Source organism: Carassius gibelio, chromosome B11 (assembly GCF_023724105.1).
Source record: "Carassius gibelio isolate Cgi1373 ecotype wild population from Czech Republic chromosome B11, carGib1.2-hapl.c, whole genome shotgun sequence".
In the NCBI taxonomy this organism is placed as follows: domain Eukaryota; kingdom Metazoa; phylum Chordata; class Actinopteri; order Cypriniformes; family Cyprinidae; genus Carassius; species Carassius gibelio.
Window position 1 is genome coordinate 24,422,122 of NC_068406.1, and position 21,720 is coordinate 24,443,841.

General features: G+C 34.5%; 1 protein-coding gene across 1 annotated transcript; it reads right to left on the reverse strand.

The window, feature by feature from the left end:
- Nucleotides 1-2,265: 2,265 nt before the first annotated feature.
- mfn1b (mitofusin 1b) lies at nucleotides 2,266-18,322 on the reverse strand. Its single transcript, XM_052568718.1, has 18 exons — nucleotides 18,196-18,322; nucleotides 16,387-16,509; nucleotides 16,181-16,316; nucleotides 15,935-16,097; nucleotides 15,643-15,767; nucleotides 14,604-14,712; nucleotides 13,432-13,539; nucleotides 12,987-13,140; nucleotides 12,054-12,121; nucleotides 10,279-10,400; nucleotides 10,001-10,127; nucleotides 9,151-9,255; nucleotides 7,656-7,758; nucleotides 7,163-7,389; nucleotides 5,510-5,683; nucleotides 4,091-4,287; nucleotides 3,812-3,946; nucleotides 2,266-2,928 (listed from the first exon to the last, which is right to left on the reverse strand). The coding sequence occupies exons 2-18, from the start codon at nucleotides 16,499-16,501 to the stop codon at nucleotides 2,859-2,861; spliced, it is 2,238 nt and encodes a 745-aa protein (XP_052424678.1). The 5' UTR covers nucleotides 16,502-16,509; nucleotides 18,196-18,322; the 3' UTR covers nucleotides 2,266-2,858.
- Between the last annotated feature and the right edge of the window lie 3,398 nt (nucleotides 18,323-21,720).

The window sequence follows — 21,720 nt, forward strand, 5'->3', positions numbered from 1 at the left end:
CGCGCACGCACTACGCGGGATGGGTGGTCACCCTATCACATTATAATGCTTGATCTGTAGATAAAAAGGCTGTGGATTTGCATAAATAACTTTTATTTTGTGTTTTTGTATTTTATGTTTGTTGCTGTTTTTAAAAGACTCGCTTGTTGCTGTTAGATCATACACGTTTTAAAACCCGTAAATTTCTAAAATCACTTTGTGAGCTCAGTTTTGAAGCGTTTCATATTATCATGGTTTTGCGCACTGAATTGATTATTATATTTTTAGCCTGCACAATACATTTAAAATAAGTATAATTTAATTGTATATTATTTCTGTGTAGTGTAGTGTATGAATTCTTGACATTCATATATAAATATTAAATTGTGAAATGTATGATTGCCTGATTGAATTTTATAAGCGTACTTTTAGTAATTTGTTTTTATTAACATGTTTAGATTGTGTAAAATTACTGTGTAGATTTTTTCAAGAATTACTTTTTGTATTTATTTGCATTAGATTTAAATAAAATATGTTGCCATTTTTGGTTAAACACTGGGCCCTCCTTGGCCCCCCCTAGTAAAATTTATCTAGATCCGTCACTGGACTCAAATAACTCAAATGATTCATGAACCCGCTCTTAAACCGCGATCCGACTCAAATGATTCGCGAACCCGCTCTGAAGTCGCGATCCGACTCAAATGATTCGCGAACCCGCTCTGAAGTCGCGATCTGACTCAAATGATTCGCGAATCCGCTCTTAAATCGCGATCCGACTCAAATGATTCGCGAACCCGCTCTGAAGTCGCTATCTGACTCAAATGACGCAAATGATTCAGATGACTCAAATGATTCGCGAACCAGCTCTGAAGTCGCGATCTGACTCGAATGACGCAAATGATTCGCGAACCCGCTCTGAAGTCGCGATCTGACTCAAATGATTCGTGAACCCGCTCTGAATTAGCGATCTGACTCAAATGATTCAAATGATTTGTAAACCAGCTCTGAAGTCGCGATCTGACTCAAATGAATCGTGAACCCGCTCTGAAGTCGCGATCTGACTCAAATGATTCGCGAACCCGCTCTGAAGTCGCGATCTGACTCAAATGACGCAAATGATTCGCGAACCCGCTCTGAAGTCGCGATCTGACTCAAATGACGCAAATGATTCGCGAACCCGCTCTGAAGTCGCGATCTGACTCAAATGACGCAAATGATTCGCGAACCCGCTCTGAAGTCGCAAATGACGCAAATGATTCGCGAACCCGCTCTGAAGTCGCGATCTGACTCAAAAGATTCAAAAGATTCGTAAACCCGCTCTGAAGTAGCGATCTGACTCAAATGATTCACGAACCCGCTCTTAAGTCGGCATGTGGTATAGTTTCCACATACTTATCGAAGTCCAATTTGAATAAAGAAAAATAAAGAGGTTTATAGCCAGTAAACTTTTGTTTATAAATGTGAAATTTAGCTAACAGGAAACATAAATTATGTAATATTTTCCAGTATTCTCTTTTGAATGGTCAAACAATCCAAATGAAAACAAAAAGAGAAGCACTTACAAAATAACACTGAATAAATGCCAAAAAGTCTGACCAAAATTTTTCAGTGTAGGAGCATTGCCAAAATAAATGAATGAAGACTTCTTCAGAAGAATGACAAAAACAGCAACTCAAGTCATTGTCTAACTTTAGTTGGGTAACATTTGTGAATGAACTTAAATGTTATTTATTTTATTTTGTTGGTAAGCAGATAGCAGACTCTAATTTTATAGTTATTTTTTTTTCTTGATCTGCAGAAAAGCAAACATTTACGATCATTGTGTCAGTTAAATTCAGAGTGTAAGTACATGGCCATGTACTCAACCAAAACACGTTTAGATTGTGTAAAATTACTGTGTAGATTTTTTAAATAATTACTTTTTGTATTTATTTGCATTACATTTAAATAAAATATGTTGCCATTTTTAATGTGCCCCTATGGTTAAACACTGGCCCCTCCTTGGCCCCCCTAATAAAATTTGTCTAGAGCCGCCACTGCATGGAGCAAACGAATTAAATTTATATTTATAAATTTAAAATTAAAATTATATTTGAAAATAAAACCAAAGAGGACTTGTTTTGACAGCCGCCTTTTAAACAAAGTCTTCCGAAAGTGACACATTAGGATTCAGAAGATGAACAGTTTTTCCTTATTCTGCCAATAACTCGTCCATCTTTAAAAGTTCTTTACTGGAATTAATAGTGTAATACTCAAACATAAGAAAGGTTTCTTTAACACAGTAAATACAACAATTTAATAATGTTTTATTATTATTTTTATTACACAGGAGAAATTTATTTTCAGGATATTCCATTTACATGCATTTAGAAATGACAGCAAGTTAATGAAAATAATTTTAACACAGGGTTATACGGATTCAAACTGCTACCAAGGAACAGATAGAAAATAGGCTTTGTGATCAAAAGGCAAATCTACAAAAGCTGAATTCCCTGTCTGATGACATGAACTCGGTTTCTGAATAAAAAAGGCTCTGTGAAAAAGGCTGGGTATAAGTATGAAATAAAGTTTGACTCCTTCATTAGGATGAACCTGATCAGCATTTTTAAATTCTAGCTTTTTACTTCCATGTTTTGATTAACAGAGCAGCTTCACAGTTCACAAAATAGTGTTCCTAAGTTCAGTTGCATCTCAGTACAGGAAAAACCTCAACCAAAACACCCGCTTTAATTCAAGAATACAAATTTACATTTAACTTCAAGTCACAATTTTCTCTCCTTGCAACATCTGGTGAGTTGAGAATTCCCTAAACAGCAGGGCGTATAGTATCCATGAGTTACATCGCTCTCGGGATGGAGCCAGTGTCCGTGTGAACAGAATCAGGGTTGAGGACGAAGATACTGGGAGCTGAAATCCTCTAACTGCTTTTCTAGAGCGGTGGCTTTATGTCTAGGAAAGAAAATGTGTCCATTATTACAAATCGATAGAAGAGATGTGGAAAACTTCACATTTTTAAGCTATGATGGCTATGTTTACTTAGAGATCATTCTGTGGTTAGATAAAGGGTTTAAAATCATAAGATGTAGTTTAACAGCTATGATACCGTTTTTTGAATCAAAATATTTGGGGGGGTGAAAACTTTTGGTTTTTTAAGATCAACGTAAATTGTACTTTATTTGTGCTCCTGGAAACATACAAGTATCTTCTGTTGCTTACGAAGGACAGAACTAAATATAAAAAAACAACAGTGTTCAAAAGTTTTCAACCCCCAGCTCTTAATGTTTCATTTTGGAGCATCGGTGAACGTTTGAACCTTTTTTAATAGTTGTGTTTGAGTCCCTCAATTGTCCTCAGTGTAAAAAAAAAATGGATCTCAAAATCAAAGTCACTGCTGGAAAGGGTTCAAAGATGCTGGAAAACTGAAGAATCTGCAGGACCTCAAAGATTTCTCTGAAGAACAGTTCTCAGTTTAACTGTTCAGAACAAACAAGGGACTCACAACCATCACAAAACAGAAAGACAGTCGAGGATCATCAGGTAACAGCACACAGTATTAAGAACCAAGGGTTCACAAACTTTTGAATGGGGTTATTTTAATAATTTCAGCATTTTTTCTTTGTCTTGTGGACTAAATGTAAACATCTTTTATGTAAAATATCATACTCAGTCCAGTGCTAAATAAAAACTAACATGCATTTAGTATGATCTCTCTTATTTTTTTCAAAATTATCACATTTTCACAGATTCTGCAAGGGGTGCACAAACTTTCGAGCCCCACTGTAAATTACGTTAAATGTAACTAGTTACTCCCCAACACTGTTTAAACACTGACCGGAGTACTTTAGATTGCTTCTGTACGGTTTCCAGCTTCTGGATCTTGTCAGTGAGCCGTTGGATGTCATTCTCCAGGTCCTTCTGAGTGATGTCGACTTGCTGGCAGAGTCGAGCGAATGTGCTGGCGATTTCTCTGTATCAGACACACGAGAACACTTTAACGTTATTTTCTCCTTGCATGCACAGAGTTGCACTTGAGTTGCAGTGTATTCATCTCAAAACGACTTCATCACGGACCAAACTCTGATGTCAAATGGACTCTGATGTGAAAACTTACTGCTGCACTTGGTTGCTGCAGTTTGAGCCGGTGAAACCGATGATCATTTGAAGTCTCTCTGTGGCGTAATCCACAAACTGTTTCTTCAGGGCTCTTTCCTTGGCCTTGGTGGTCCAGGTGAGTTTTTCATACAGGTACAGCGTGCCATACAGACTCATAGAGAGAGCGATCAGGCGCCAACCAATTGTTCGCCACACCTAACAGAAGTTATAGAGATTAACTTCAATAATAACAATGCATTGATTTCCAACCCAACGGAAGTTAAGCTCACATTTACCATAATACAGGGAGTTTTGTGTATGATTTGGGAATTTCGCATGAGGGCAAAAGATTTCCCAGCACAGATTTTGCAAAGTGTATTGCAAATTCAGAGCTGGTTTAATCTCAAACCAACCAAGTTTCAAGTCAAATCAACCAAATTTCAGAAACCTACCTCTGAAGAAAGACATAACCATCCAAAATATTCAATGCAACTGATGAATATTTACTGAGTAATCCATTATTTTGTAGCATCGTTATTTTGTTTTTACACCGAGATTGGTAGCTCTATTCGTAAAATCCATTGACTTCAGCAATCATTGTTGCATTTTATGCCGATGTTGAACATTCAAAACTGGGAAAAATAACTTTTGTTTTCTTTTCTCCAAAGTTTGAATGCCTGTAACTCAAAGTATTAAAAATATCTTGACATCCTTTTAGATTTTGGTTCAACAAATTGTAATTTTTAAGACTATAGTAGTCAACAATTGAAGTGGATCTAAAAAGCTAATCAAAGTTGTCCTAAGACAAGAATGCATTTTGGTTTAACGTTTTAAGACAACTTTGATGAAAGGTTTTGATCCACTTCAAACGTTGACTAGTCTATGAGGTTCAATTGAGTTACAAGCATGCAAACTTTGGGTGGGAAAATGTGAGAAATACTTTTTCACATCTTCGAATTGTCACAATTGAAATGTAATGCATCAAAAATAGCTACAGTCAACTGATTTTACTAATACAGCTACCAACCTCTGTCTAGCATTAAGAATGCTGCCATTTTCTACAGTCATTTTGCTCCAAATTTCAGGCGAAACAGTAGATAACTCAGTAAATATTCATCAATGACATTTAATATTTTGGCTTTCTTCATCATTTATGTATTTCTTTCACCCATCTGCTTGGTTTGAAGTGACTTTATATATTGATACTCTGTTCGTAATAGACAATGAACCATTTTGCCAACAAAATTGTGCTAATGTGACTGCACCTTCACACAAGGTTTCTTAAGTATTTCTTAATTTAGGAATCAAGCTCATTGCAACTTATTCTGGCCCAATTCTCGCCCAATTAGACAGGAAGTGGGCATCTGACTGTCAACTCTAATAATATATAATATAAAATAAGGTTTATTATAAAGCATTAACGAGCAACAATTCTCACCACTCCTCCAACGATGATCACGCTCACAGATGTGCGGGAAGCGACCGAGGCCAGATTGCTCACCATGGACATCATGAGTTCTTCCTGCATCAGTGATTGCTGATTCTGACCTTGAGCTCCGGGGACCTGAGACTGAACCATCGCCGGGGCTGTAGGGGTGGTCGGAGCCGTCAGCTGAGTAAAAAAAACAACAACAATAAACTCCCAAAAAAACTCCATTCAGACTAGGAATCGGAATCGTCTAATAATGGCTTAAAATGTAAATATCGGCATAAACCTGATATGAAAAATTATGCCGATATGCCTTTCCAATAAGATTAACTTACGTGTGCAAGCAATTCAATAACGTCAGCAGTTTTGTCATTCTTGAAGTGAACCTTTGCCGATAATGGCTTAAAATATAAATATCGGCATCAACCTGATATGAAAAATTATTCCGATATGCCTTGCCGATAACAAATAACTCAAATTCGGCACATTATCGGCATCAACCTGATATGAAAAATTATGCCGATATGCCTTGCCGATAACAAATAACTCAAATTCGGCACATTATCGGCATCAACCCGATATGAAAAATTATGCCGATAAAAGTATTAACTCGAATGTGCTCAGGATGTGCAAGTGATTAAATCCAACAGCAGTGTGGACATTCTTAAAGTTAACTTTTGCCGATAATGGTTTAAAATGTAAATATCGGCATCGGGCTGATATCAAAAAATTATGCCGATAAGAGGATTAACTCACAGGGTCAGGGTGTGCAAGCAAATTAAATAGCATCAGCATAGTGGCCATCCTTGAAGTGAACTTTTGACTGAATGATGATTAGATTTACTATTTTGGATCAATGCATTTAATTCGAGATTGTTTGTACAGAACGATGCCTCCGGAGTGCGAGAGTCAGCAGTCACCCGGGTCCTAATGCCCGTCTGGTAAGGCATTTTATTCACTAAGGGGGATCTTTTGACCTAGTTGTAATAAAATGTAAGTAAAATACACAAATAACATTTAAATTGTATCTCTGATTAAATAAAGCAGTAATTGATGTCTTAAAATCAAAAGTACGTTTTGATTTAAAGGTCAGAAGCTATAGCTTACATGAATTAAAAAAAAAAATCGGACATGACACTTATTTTTCAGAATTTTTACAACTCTTTTGCCTTAGACCATCTACAAATGTTAAATACATTGAAAGCTTTGAAAATATCATATATTTATATATATTGCTCAAAAAATATATATTTTTTAATAATTAATAAAATAATTATAAATCAACTATATATATATATATATATATATATATATATATATATATATATATATATATATATATATATATATATATATATTGGTTGATTTATAATTATTTTCAAAGCTTTCAATGTACTTTCATTATAAAAAAAAACAAATAGATTTTTAATTCTAACGAATATGTTTTTGTTAAAAGCTAACCAAAATTAAAAACAATTTGTTTATAATTTCATCACAGGAGAGACTTGGTGTGGTTTTCAAACAGAAGGAAATATATTGGTATACACAAAAAAATTTGTTTAAAAATATCGGCATATTGAATATCGGCAAAAATCCAATATCACGCATCCCCAATCAGACCAAAAAATGAATGGTGGAACCACAGATTTCTGATTCATGTACCGGTAGGGTCTGATCCACCAGCATCAAGGCACGTTTGGCGTTGACGGGACCTAGGAACCGGTGGACCAGCGTAGTCCAGCCTAAAGAGAACCGGAACTCGATGTTCTCCTGGAAGTCTGAGCACAGGGTGGCACAGTTGAGGTCGTAGCTGAGCTCAAACTTCCTGCTGGGAATGAGCATGTGCAGCTGGCTCTGTACAGCAGAGGGCAGCAGAGGCTTCAGACACTCTGGAAGCACAACACACAGATAGATTACCAAACACACATTTATTACTGCATTAACTGTCCATACAGCGTTTGGTTTTATGGTTTAGCCTCGCTACAGCAGATTGACACCAACATAATAATAAGCAATCAAGTACATACTAACCTTTGTAAAGAATTAGATGAGCAACACTTCACCCATTATCAGAGATAGTCTATTAATAGGACTGTCACCCACTGGTGTTTAAATATGAAACACAGTTCACTGTCTGTCCTGTTCTCACACACACCTATCATGTCCTGCTGAGACGACTGAACCGAGGCGTTTACTGCATCAGAACAGCGGAAGGCCAGATTCTTGCCCATGCCCTTCTCGATGTGACTCAGAAGATCCTGCAAAGATCAGGCACTGAATGAGATGATAATGTCTAAAGCTACAAACATAAACAAAATAAAAGAAAAATAAGTAAAAATAAAAAATTCATACATTTTTAAAAGACCAAGTACTAAATGAGATTTCTGAAGCAAAAAATAAATACATTATTTTAAATAAATATATATATATATATATATATATATATATATATATATATATATATATATATATATATATATATTTTTTTATATATATATATATATATATATATATATATATATATATATATATATATATATATATATATATATATATATATATATATTTTTATATATATATATTTTTATATATATATATATATATATATATATATATATATATATATATATATATATATATATATATATATATATATATTTATTTATTTATCTGTAATATAAATTATATATATATATATATATATATATATATTTATTTATTTATCTGTAATATAAATTATATAAATACTGAATGTATATACACATAATGAACATGGGTCAAAGACGTTAAGATGTCCGCATCAAAAGAAATGTACAAAAGTAATTTTGTGTCCATAGGAAGCACATTAAATGTAAGTAAAATGTCTACTTTTAAGGTTTCAAATACGTTTTTGGAGAATAAAATGTCAAAATTTGGTTGAAATAATGTTACATTGTCATTCAGTGTAACACAATATTTATGCTAATATTCTAACAACATGCTTATTCTGACGTGTACATATTAAAATATCTAAAAGAATACTGGAGCATACTAAATTTTATTGTGTTTTAAATTAGTAAAAAATTCTTACTGACAAATGGGCAAAACCTAGGATAGTGGCAAATGTTAAAAATTTAAAATTACAACTCATTAGTATTTGGGGTGAAAGTAATTAGTCTTTTAATATGTCATAAATCGATTTTTGTTGTAAATATGCCTGACAAGATTGTTACACTGAATGACATTTTACTGCGTGTCTTCTGTAAATCAGGGCAAAATGTATGATATTTATTTTTTGCTCAGAAAAACAAAAACGAAATTGCAATTAATTAAAACAGAAAACTTTTTGCATTTTTTGGGGGGAAAACTACAGTTTAAAGCAGTATTACACAACGTTCACATGAATAATTTGTGCTTCAACCGGACTTAATTCATTAAGACTGATGAGTCTGAATGTAGTGTTTACATGAACACTAAAGAAAATAATCGGGTTGATGTGCACGCTTTTCCGTTTTTTTGTTGTTGTTTTTTTACATGCGCACACTGCACAAATACAGAGTTTCTCACTGCTTGAAAATACTAACTATTCTCCTACACTGTTTCTTTATTTGTTTTTAACAGCAGAATTGACATTTATTCATTTATTCATCCAAATCTATTGTGACACTCACAGATTTGTAGATTTTGAGCACATGTGGTGACGGATGAAAATCTGCTCGAAACTCGTCTATGAGCACAGACAGACGACAGATCTCTTCTGCCATGGCATCTGACACCTGAAACACACAAACTACATCATCAGTCCTTCACTGCTCTGGACTCGCTTTTTTATTTCTTTTTTTGACAAAATATATTTTTTGAAAGTTTGCATATGTGACCCCGGACCACAAAACCAATCATAAGTAGCAGAGATATATTTGTAGCATTAGCCAAATATACGTCAAAATTATAGTTTGTTTCTTTTATGCCAATAATCATGGTATTAAGTTAAGATCATGTTCCATGAATATATTTTGTAAATTTTACTGTAAATATGCATTGCTAAGATCTTCATTTCAACAACTTTAAAGATGATTTTCTCAGTATAAATTTTGTTTTTGCATGAAAACATGATTTATTGAGCTTTCAGATGATGCATAAATATATATTTTTTTTTAAATTGACACTTATGACTGGTTTTGTGCTCGAGGGTCACGTGTTTTTTTTTTTTTTTTGAAAAAGACTTTTTATTTATTTTTAAACTGAGCATAAATATGCTTTTTTTTTTTTTTTTTTTTTGCAGATGCTGATATTTCTACGAAGAAATTCTGATGCTTGAGCAGTAGAGCAGATACTGATATAAACTGATGTAAATCACTCTATCTCTCCAGTAATGAGATGAGATGTAAAAGCTCCTGAGGATCAGATTTGAGACTCTAGAACATGATTGATGGAGAATCAAGTAAAGCTGAGCTGCTTCAGTCCAGGAAGAGTTCATCTGGAGATATTACTGACCTTATTCTGACCATTACAGTCGTTTACCTTGTGTTTCACCTCCTCTGTGATGGCCTCGATTTTTTTCTTGATGTCGTGGATGAGCAGGTTGAGCTGATTGCGAACGAAATCCAGTCGGTCAATAAGAAAGTCTCTCTCCTCCAGAGAAACCACCCTGAGATCAGACGTCAAACACGATCACACGGGAAGACAACACTCATAACTCAACATATAATGTTCGTTAAGACGTTCTGGATTCGCTCTTCTGGTACAGATTACTGGATCTTCTGCTACAACATCCCCAAAGTAGAGAGAGACAGACGCACCTCTTGTCCGCGGCGGCGATGTTGATTTGATCCATGATGTCTTTGACTGTTTCTGTGATCTGCTTGGCTCTGATCGTGTGCTGCTCAAACTTTGTTTTCACTGCTGAATGCGAGATACACTCCTGCGAGGCCACACACACACACACACACACGCTACTGTGACAGGAGCCGTCATGGCTGACTCTAAAGGGTTAAAGGTTCAAACCTGCTGCAGGCGTGAATCTAAAACAACAAATTAAGAGCAAAAACTGCAGCGAATCTGAACCTTAAACATCAGCCGCTCTCCGGTTCATCACACAGTAGCAAATCATATCAATAAAACATTGTAATGAACACAAAAGACAAACGTAAAAACAACAGGGGGTCGAAAAGTCTCAAAGCACCACCTTTTTTATCAAATTTAATACACATTTTATTAAATATCTTAGTATTTACTGAGTTTAAATGCAATGTTTAGTTGTTAAATAAAGTTGCAGAATCAAAATCATTATGTGGCTTAGTCAATTATTAAATTAAAAAGGCTTTGAATTAATTTAATAAATTAGTTTAGAAGCTTTAAGGGCTTCGTTTGGGGTTGTGTCAAAATAAAAGTCTAATGGATTAAGCTTGAAAATAAATAAATGAAGGCAGCTATAATTAGTGTTATAATTTTACACTTATAAATATAAACAACAAAATATTATATTATTATTATTTTTCTTACTTCTATATCCTCATTTGGTTTATATTTTACCATTTGTTTTGGTCTTATTTTATTTAAATATTTAATTTTATGTATTATTTTTATTAATAATAATATGTTGATATGATCACAAAATTTAAATTTGGCCAAATTATTTCTTCTTATATATAATATACCTTTCTTTTTTATTTTTATATAGCAATAATAGTATTATTATACAATTACAAAAATTTGGCAAAACAATTCAGCCCTATCCTTTTTTGTTTTTGTTTTTATTTAGTAATAAAAATAATAATTATTATTATTTTAGATAAGCACAATATAGATCACAAAATGCCAAATTGTGCAACCCAAAAAACATTCACAGCAAATCTGGAATTTATTATTTCTTTGAATATGTATTTATTTATTTTGAAAAATAAACCTGTGTTGTATTTTACAAATATTGTTTGCTCCTTGAACAATTACCTTCGTTTTTCTTTTGCAAGTCGCTTTTTATAAAAGTGTCTGCTAAATGCAAAAAAAGATTAAATCCTAGAATGTAATTTTGGACTAATTGTGGGATTCTAAAAAAACATAATATCAACAAAATAACCGCATTCACACTAAACCAACAGAAGAAGAGGGTGGAACAGAAATACAAACTGAACTAAAGACACGAATGTCCTCGCCTCAGTAAATCTAGACTTCAGCAATGACGACACAGATTGAGAACTACAGACGCTCACACATAATCATAATCATAATCATACCAGGAGGAGACCAAACCTGTCTAGAATCAGTCACACAGATGAAAGTGTCTGCTAAAAGAGGAATTTACATATAATCACAAAACCCTAAAATCAACAGAAAAAGGATCATTAGGATGTTCTGAACATCTTACAATCTCAGTAGTTCTTGTAATAGGTTTAATAGTCTTTATATAAAGTATAATGTTGATTTTGAGGTGCAATATGAGCTGTATGTGGCATGTTTATTATGAGTTGAGTTGATCTACTGCTTACTGTAAGCGTGAGTTAATGATCCCCATCTCTTCACATGTTCTGATGAAACTGACACTAATGAGTTCACACTGTTTCTGTTTCACACTTGCCTCAAACGATCTCTCAAAGCTCTGGAACTCCTTCAGTCGATCCTGAAAGCCTTCAGCTAAAGCTCCTCCTATAACACACACACACACACACACACAGACAGACAGAGACACAGACACACACACACACACATACAGACACAAACACACACACACGCACAGAGACACACAGAGACAGACACACACACACACACACAGACACACAGAGACACACACACACGCACGCACACACACACACGCACGCACACACACACACAGAGACACACAGAGACAGACACACACACACACACACAGACAGAGACACACAGAGACACACACACACGCACACACACACACACACACAGAGACACAGAGACACACAGAGACAGACAGACACACACACACACACACACACACACACACAGACAGACACAGACACACGCACACACACACAGACACACACACACACACACACAAACACACACACACACGCACACACACACACACACACATACAGACACAAACACACACACGCACGCACACACACAATGACACACAGAGACACACACACGCAGATACACACACACACACACACTTCTTTATTATGCCCTGATTATATTATGTTTACTGGGAAACCCACAGCAGTGTAACAAACATTCACATTCAGTCTGAATTAGCTACAGTTAGGACAGTTTGCAAATGTGGCTTTCACAAATATTTCATTAAAAATGTTTATTATAAAAATAAATAAAAATAATTTATATATATTAGGGCTGTCAAATGATTAAATTAATCAGAATTCTCAGTGGATTAATCAGGATTAATCACTATTTGCAATTACACCTGAATCCTAACCATTTTTTTTTTTTTCTGAAATGCATACCAAAAGATAAATAACAGGACACAGATACATCATTTTCATGTATTGATTCATCAATATGTCGGTTAGACTCTTACCCGTCTCTGGCATACCCTGCGCCCGCTGCATCCGTGAGTTCAGCACCTCCTTCGCCGAGACGAAAAAGATACGATTGGGCGCTTGAGCTCGATCCACCACCTTCAGCTCCTCCACCAGGAAGTCCACGCAGCGGTCCGTGTGCTGCTTCCTCACCTGACACCATCAAACACCACCAGTGTGACTCCAGTCTAATTAAAGCTATCAAGGTGATTTTATTCACTTCTACATCAGATAACGCGATCTTTATTCTCTTTAGTAAAGATGATGCATGTATTTTTGAATGAATCTGTTTTTTCTCATCACTGTCAAAATAAAAGTCCCATTTCTGACTCTTAGGCCAAACAGAAATACTTCTCGGGCCAATGGTGATAATGAATAAATATTGTCAGATATATATAGGTCTTGGTGATAAATACTGGTCTGTAGTGAGGGGAATAAACTCACGTCCTCCATGTATTCGGGTTCGGCAGCAGAAGCGTCCCAGCGATTGTTTAGGATGAAGATGTTGGGCTTAGAAAGGCGTTCATTCACCTTGTGGAAGAAATGCTTCTCCTTTAAGAAGAAATAACAAAGAGGTCGAGTTCACGAGAGGCTGTGTGGTGGAAAGAAACTAAAACTGAAAAAAATTATATATATATATATAAATAAATGTCAAAAATGCTCAGCAAAAGTATTAAAACTTTCAAATTAAAATATAAGGAAATATGAAAATTAAGACTAATTCAAAATATTTATACACATTTCTTTATGTTATACTTTGTTTTTGTTTTTTTAAATCTTTGAATGTTAAATATTAGTTTGATAAAATGTTAGCATAAATGAATTATATATGCAAAATAATAAAAAAATTTTTTTGATGTTAAATAAAAAATAAACGTGAAATACACCTTAAAATGCAGAAGATAAAAAAACTAATATTTAATGATATATTCAAACATGATATACTGATTTGCTTAAGTTGCCTGCTACATTTTATTTAAAAGTTTATCTCACTTTTATATTTCACACAGTATTCCATGATCTTTCCAAAAAGGCATTTAAAAAAATAATAATTAATTATTTCACACAATGTTTATGCTTACTTTACACTTAACGTACATTCCATGATATCAGAATTAATTGAATCTGTTAAATCCCTGCATATTTGTGCATTATGCAACATTAAATGTTTTGAGTAATGCAATGTCACATGTTCTATTCTCAATGTCAAACAGTGTTTCCACCCACTTCAGCTTTATTTACAAGTAAAACAGGATATATATGAGGATACATGCTATAAAAAAGACAGAAATGTAGAGCAGATGTCATCATAAAATCATAAAAGTGGGTGTATTCAAAATCTAAATGGAGCCTGGCGTTTGTAAAGTATGGAGTGAAAACTAATCAGTATCAGCCAAGTATACGAAACATTAGCATACTGTGCACAGTATACATACTACTTCTTTCTGTTTTAGGAAACTTAGCTTGGCTTTGGTCAGTTTTCTGTTGTTTATCTGCCCCCAAAGCATGCTGGGATAGCAGGCCTGTGGGTACGAGCAGAGGTCATGCATTCTTTCCCATATTAGCACACTAACTCTGATTCCCGTCTGATGCTTTCTCACGCGTCACACACTCACCGTGTTCATGAGCGTGGACTCAGAGTTGGCCACCAGCACGAACACATCTGCGTCCAGACAGAACTTGTCGATCCAGCTGTCCAGCTGCGTGGTGACGTCAGTGCCAGGACTGAAGAACACACCACAAAACACACACCACAGCTCACACGGTTTCATCGGTTTCTGAGAGGATGCATTCAGCTGATAGACAGTAATGTTCCAAAAGACTTGAGGTTTTAAAGAATGAGGTTGTTTTTGTTTTGTTTTTTACTTTCTATTCATCAGAAATTGTGAAAAATGTGTCCCTGCAGCACAGAAGCAGTCTCTGGGGTATATTTGTAGAAATAGACAACAATACATATGAGTCACAATTATACATTTCTCTTTTATGCCAAAAATCATTAGGATATTAAGATCATGTTCCATAAAGATATTTAGTAAACTTCCTACCATAAATATATAAAACCTAATGTTTGATTAGTAATATGCATTGCTAAGAATTCATTTGAACAACTTTAAAGATGATTTTCTCAATATTTAGATGTTTTTGCTCCCTCAGATTCCAGATTTTCTAATAGTTGTATCTCAGACAGATATTGTACAATCCTAACAAACCACACATCAATGGAGAGATGATTTATTCAGCTTTCAGATCATGCATAAATCTTAATTTATGACTGGTTTTGTGCTGCATGGTCACATATATCGTGCAGCACGACAACACAATAATCTTCATGTTTCTTGAGCAGTAAATCATCATATTATTCATGATTTCTGAAGATCATGTGACACTGAAGACTGGAGGAATGATGCTGAAAATACAGCGGAGCATCACAGAAATAATTTACAGTTAACTATATATCCGCATAGAAAACAGATATTTTAAATATTAATAATATTTCACATTTTTACTGCATTTTTAATTAAATAAAAGCAGCCTCGATCAGCAGAAAAGACTTGTTTCAGAGACACGTGTTCCCCCTCATACATGTTCAGCACATCAGATGAATTAAAGCATGTTAAACACTCAAACGTTGGTTTTGGAGGGACTGAAGTGTACCTGTCCACCAGCACCAGGTCGTCTCTCAGCAGAGCACACTTCGTTTTGGGCCAGAACACTTTGACCAGACATCCAGCGTCCAGACTCTCATCCATGTGAAGTGCGTGAGCCAGCTGATTCACCGTCTGCAGAGAAACACATCCGTTCATCTTTCTGATGTTTTAATAAATCGTATCATTTATTACTACTACTATTATCTACCGTGCAACAAAAAGACTTCATATTTCAGTCAATTTCAGCCCTACTTTTTATGCATTGATCTAAAAGTCATCTGAAAGCATGCACTTTGCACCTTGATGCTCTTCTCCTCCTCGGACCCTTCGGTCTTGAGAAAGGCCTTGTCTTCCTCCGTGCCCTCGACGCTCAGGAAGCAGTTTGTGGTGTGTCCGATCCCGCTGGGCAGCACACGGTCACACAGCATCGCATTAACAACCGTGCTTTTACCATTGCTCGTTCTGTGACACACAGAGGACGTTTATAACATTTCTGGAAGTCAAACGCTGCTTTAATGCAGTTTGTAGTCAAACACAAAACCCACCTGCCGAAAAAAGCCACCTTCATGTGATTGCGAGATAAAACCTCTTTAATTTTGAAGAGCTGGCTGGTGTACCCCTCGATCTCAGCCAGCTGTGTCTTGTTTGCGATATTCTCCAGCGACTCATTATCACAGGTTTCTGTTGAGACATTAACAAACATTACTAACCCGTCTGTGCAGGATCTTTTAAAAACTGAGTTTCAGCGGACCTTTCACAAACTCCGTTCCCTCCTGGACGTAAACCAAAAGCTGGTCAAAAACCTCGCCGATCTTCTTTTTGGCCTGAACAAAACGCTTTAACGGAGAAGGATCTGACGGCTCCATTTCCACACCTGCAGGGAGAAGATTTCAGAAACATCGATGAGAACAGGGTTATTATAGAGTTATTATCAGAAACTGAAACTAAAACTCAATCCATGTTCATCACATGACATAAAAGAAACATTAACTGAAATAAGAATATTATTAAAAAATGATTTGATTTCAGCTAGTTGGCATCTCTTATGTTTGTTTAGGTTAAGTTGGGGTACAATTTTTTTTTTACAATTATTAATAATAATAATAAACCTGAAATTAAACAAATAACAATCATTTGAAAGATATATATATATATATATATATATATATATATATATATATATATATATATATATATATATCTATCAATAAATAAAAATTATAAAAACTTAAAAAATAAAGTCGTAAATCTTGTCGTAAAAAAATGAAAAATTATAAAAACACACATCAAAATGACTAAAACATAAAATAAAATTAGACTAAAATTTAAGCCGTAAAACAATTATAAAAACACACACACACACACACACACACACATATATATATATATATATATATATATATATAAAACAATAATTTTATAAAAATTATAAAAACACATCAAAATTACTAAAACATAAAAAATAAAATTAAACAAAAACTTAATTCGTAAAAAAAAATGAAAAATTATAAAAACACATCAAAATGACTAAAAATTTTAAATAAAATTATACTAAAACTTAATTCGTAAAAAGAAATTTAATTTTTTACTAAAGGAGACAAGTTCAGGAGATCTTATTATTTATTCACAATATTTGAATAAAATATTTTTTATTTTAATACAAATTTAATAATTTATCAATTAAATTTACTCACGTTTATCTTCAAGACCTTAACATCAGAGCTGAACATGCCAATAAAACTATATATATATATATATATATGTGTGTGTGTGTGTGTGTGTGTGTATGTGTGTGTGTGTGTGTGTGTATATATATATATATATATATATATATATATATATATATATATATATATATATATATATATATATATATATATATTCGAGATTAATAAATCAGGAAACTCTTGCAATCAAGACGCGTGCAATCATAGCAGCAGTGTATTCTTTAAAGTATCATATAAATCCCATCGTGGTTTATAAATAAGCTCAACATTCAGGACCGTGTTTTTTTTTTTTTCCATGAGGCCACACATTAAAGTTAAATGTTACAGGAATCCCCGTCACACAAGAATACAAAAGTGAAAGTAACTTATGATGATAATTCATGCAGAATAGTGTTAAAGGGCACCTTACAGCCAGCCAAATCTGGAGACTTCAGAACCAAAATAAATCTAAACACGCTGTTTATATAATCTTATCAAACACACAGAAGAGGAGATTAGAAAGTAAGTTAGCGAGAAATATTTTAAAACTGTTGCATTTTATAAACTCTACCCTGGTAAAACGTATATGTATTAACGTTAACTCCATGAAGACACGATTAATTTTCTCTCTGATGTTTTAAAATCTATAGATATGAAGTTAATCATCTGGAAGTAACGTTAGCTAAACTGTCAAATGTTTGCAGAGGAGACATGAGCTTTTCGCGTTAGCGCAGCAGACACATGATTTCTAATCATAAATATCTGCTTTATATCGCTCGCTTTCCTTATTTATATCGGTGTATCATCGCATTATCACTCTAAATGTTATAAAGTACTTGATTCACACATCTTACCCGATCACAGGAATGTTAAATCCTCATGACACACAGTCACTGCACTCAACCTCAAGGATTTCAAAATTAAAGTCTTCTTTTTCTCCTTTGGAATTTTGACGTATGGCGCGCCATATGCACATACCGCCAAAATAAAAGTCCTTGAAGTGTCTTCTTCTTTTGGTTTACTGGCGGATTACAACCTTGACTTATCAGGTAAATAGCGCCATCTACTGTAGTATGTATAGTGGTGATATTTAAGAAAGAGACAGAGAGAAGAAAGGAAAAAAGAAACAAAAACTTCTTAAACTAAATGTTTTCTCAAATTTTAGGTTTGTCTGGCTCAGCATCATTAGTCGTCAATGTCAATATGTTGGAGAAGGTTAATCAATTAATTTTTTTTTTTTTTCATTCCAGATGAGGAGAGAGAAATATTTACCCTCTGTGTTTCTTTTTGGTTTCGGTTTTCTTTTGAGAAAATAAGTGTGGGTGAGATTTAAGGAGACGAGTTTTACATTTTGAAGACACTTGATTGTTAAATCATTCAATACACACAATAAATGAAAGAAAATAAGATACACTGAAAATATAGATGTGCTTTATTTAGTTGTGTTAGTAAACAGGTGTCCATACACTGAACAATTTTCAACATTAATTACAAAGAAATGGCAAGTAACACAATACAATAAAACATATAATCTTTGTTTAAGATATTGAACTGTCTCTTAATTCACACTATTATGTTAAAATAGTTTCAGAATAGCCTCAATTTTAAAACAGCTTCACAGAAAGCATGTGCCAGTGTTTAAATGTCTAGAGAAACAGAACTCTACTGTAATCTCAAAGCAGATGTTTTAATTCGTTTTCTGACTCGTTTTAAACAACACCGTTTAGTTTCATTCAAATTCAGTTTATTTCCAGGTTTAAATTATGTCTGATTCTCTTTTAAGAAATCTTTGACCAGACTGCTTTTGCTTCATTTTCACTTCCTAGCTTTAAAAGATTTTGATATTTTTCATTTATAAACACTGGCCTCAATTTTAATAAAACTAGTAGAGATAATATGACTGTAGACTCTAGATTTGTTCCTGTAGGATTATATAGATTTACATTTCAGATTTAAAATACAGCTACAACTTGAAATAATTAATGTGAAGTGATTCAGGGATGTTACAGTTTTAATCAAATGCTTACACATTAAATCTTTACTTACAGATCACAGATTCTGAAAGCTGTCACTCAAAAAGAATTATACACCAAATATGCAAAACCATGCACTTATTTATCAGCCTTCGACTCAGTTTTCATAATTTCATAAAACACTTTTTGCAAGCTTTTTTTTCCGCAAAACACAACACAATTGTCTATGCAATGCACACAAATGTAACAGAAATTAACATTATGACAAAGGTATTTTCAAATGTTTTCTTTTGAGACGTGTTTGTTATATTTTGAATGTGGTGCTTCATTTTGCAAGCGATGTGAGGCATTTTGAATTTTGCAAAGTTTTAATAAAAATGTAATCTGAATTAAATCATGTTCATGCATTGTGTGTGTGTGTGTGTGTGTGTGTGTATATATACATACACACAAACTGTAAATCATCTAGGAATCACTGTATATTTAATGATCCCTGATTCTGGATCTTGTATTTTTTCAATAGCACACTTAGAAAAAAGGGTTCATTGGGGTTCTATATAGAATCATAGGGTTCTTTACGCAACTCCAAAGAACATTTTATGCTAAAAAGGTTATATAATGACAACCCGCAACGAACTCCCGAAATGATTATGATTTTCGATCCCCTAACTGACTCAAATGATTCGCGAACCCGCTTTGAACTCCCGAACTGAATCAATGATTCGCGATCCCAAACTTGACTCAAATGATTCGCGATCCCGCTCCGAACTCCCGAAATGATTTGCGATCCTCAAACTGACTCAAATGATTCGCGAACCCGCGACGAACTCCCGAACTGAATCAATGATTCGCGATCCTAAAATTGACTCAAATGATTCGCGATCACGCTCCGAACTCCCGAAATGATTCAAATGATTTGCGATCCCGCTCCAAACTGGCTCAAATGATTCGCGAACCCGCTACGAACTCCCGAACTGATTCAAATGATTTGCGATCCCCAAATGACTCAAATGATTCGCGAACCCACTCCGAACTCCCGAACTGATTCAAATGATTCGCGATCCCCAAACTGACTCAAATGATTGGCGAAACCGCTTTGAACTCCCGAACTGACTCAAATGATTCGCGATCCCAACACAAATTCGCGATCCCAAGAACAAATGTTAATATTACGAATGTGCTTAAATGTGCTTTTTCTCTTTGGAACACAAACTGTCTGCTCCAGTTGAAGGACTTACCAAATGATGATTTAATGTCCTGTAAACTTTCCTGAACACGATCTATGATGAGACTTTCCCATCTGCTGAACTCTCTATGATTGCATAATATTAATGTTCATAAAACAGACATTCGCAAAGTCTTTGAGTCTGAACACACTTAGATTAATTCATGACACCTCATATACAACTACTGAGTCTTTATTTCAATTTAAATACCATATTTTTCGGACTATAAGTCGCATCAGTCCAAAAATACATCATGACGAGGAAAAAAACATATATAAGTAACACTGGACTATAAGTCGCATTTATTTAGAACCAAGAGAAAACATTACCGTCTCCAGCCACGAGAGGGCGCTCTATGTCTTCAGTGTAGACTACAGGAGAACTGAGCAGCATAGAGCGCCCTCTCGCGGCTGGAGACGGTAATGTTTTCTCTTGGTTCATTTCTCTTGGTTCATGTCAAATTAATTTTGATAAATAAGTAGCACCTGACTATAAGTCGCAGGACCAGCCAAACTATGAAAAAAAGTGCGACTTATAGAAAATACGGTATATGCTTTTCTCTTAAACCCCTCATCCAGAAAGTGGCAGATATCCTTCAGTCTGATCTGCAAATTCATCTTGGTTCAAGATGGTTTTTCCAGCTGAACTCTTTCCACAATGAACCCAGCCCAGCAAAACAACTCTGATCTCCTCAAGACGACGCACACATGCTGAAATAAAAGGACAGTTGTGATGAAAAACTAAAAGATCTGCATATTTGAGCCTCTTTAAACCTAACATTCACCAAGTTTTTTGCTAGTGCAGGGCTCCACTTTTAGTTCGTTTAGCTCCAGCCTACCAACTTTGTAGTAATCCTGAAGACTAACTTGATGTGTTTGATTAGGGATGGAGCTAAACTCAGGAAAATGGATCGTGAGGTCCAGGGTTGAGGACCCCTGGGGTAGTGGATGGTGTTTTTATTTAGAAGAATGAAATAAAGGATTTTAGGGGATTTAAGGGGGAAAAAGTAAAAGAAAGGACACCAGTAAAATAACAAAAAAAGAAAAATAAATTTCAACTATTTGTAAGTAATATTTGTATTTTAAATTATGCACACATTCACATTTACCTACTCATATTCTCTTCACACAGATGCTTTGAAAATGTGGGGAAAAAACACTGATTGGCGGGGAAAATGCAA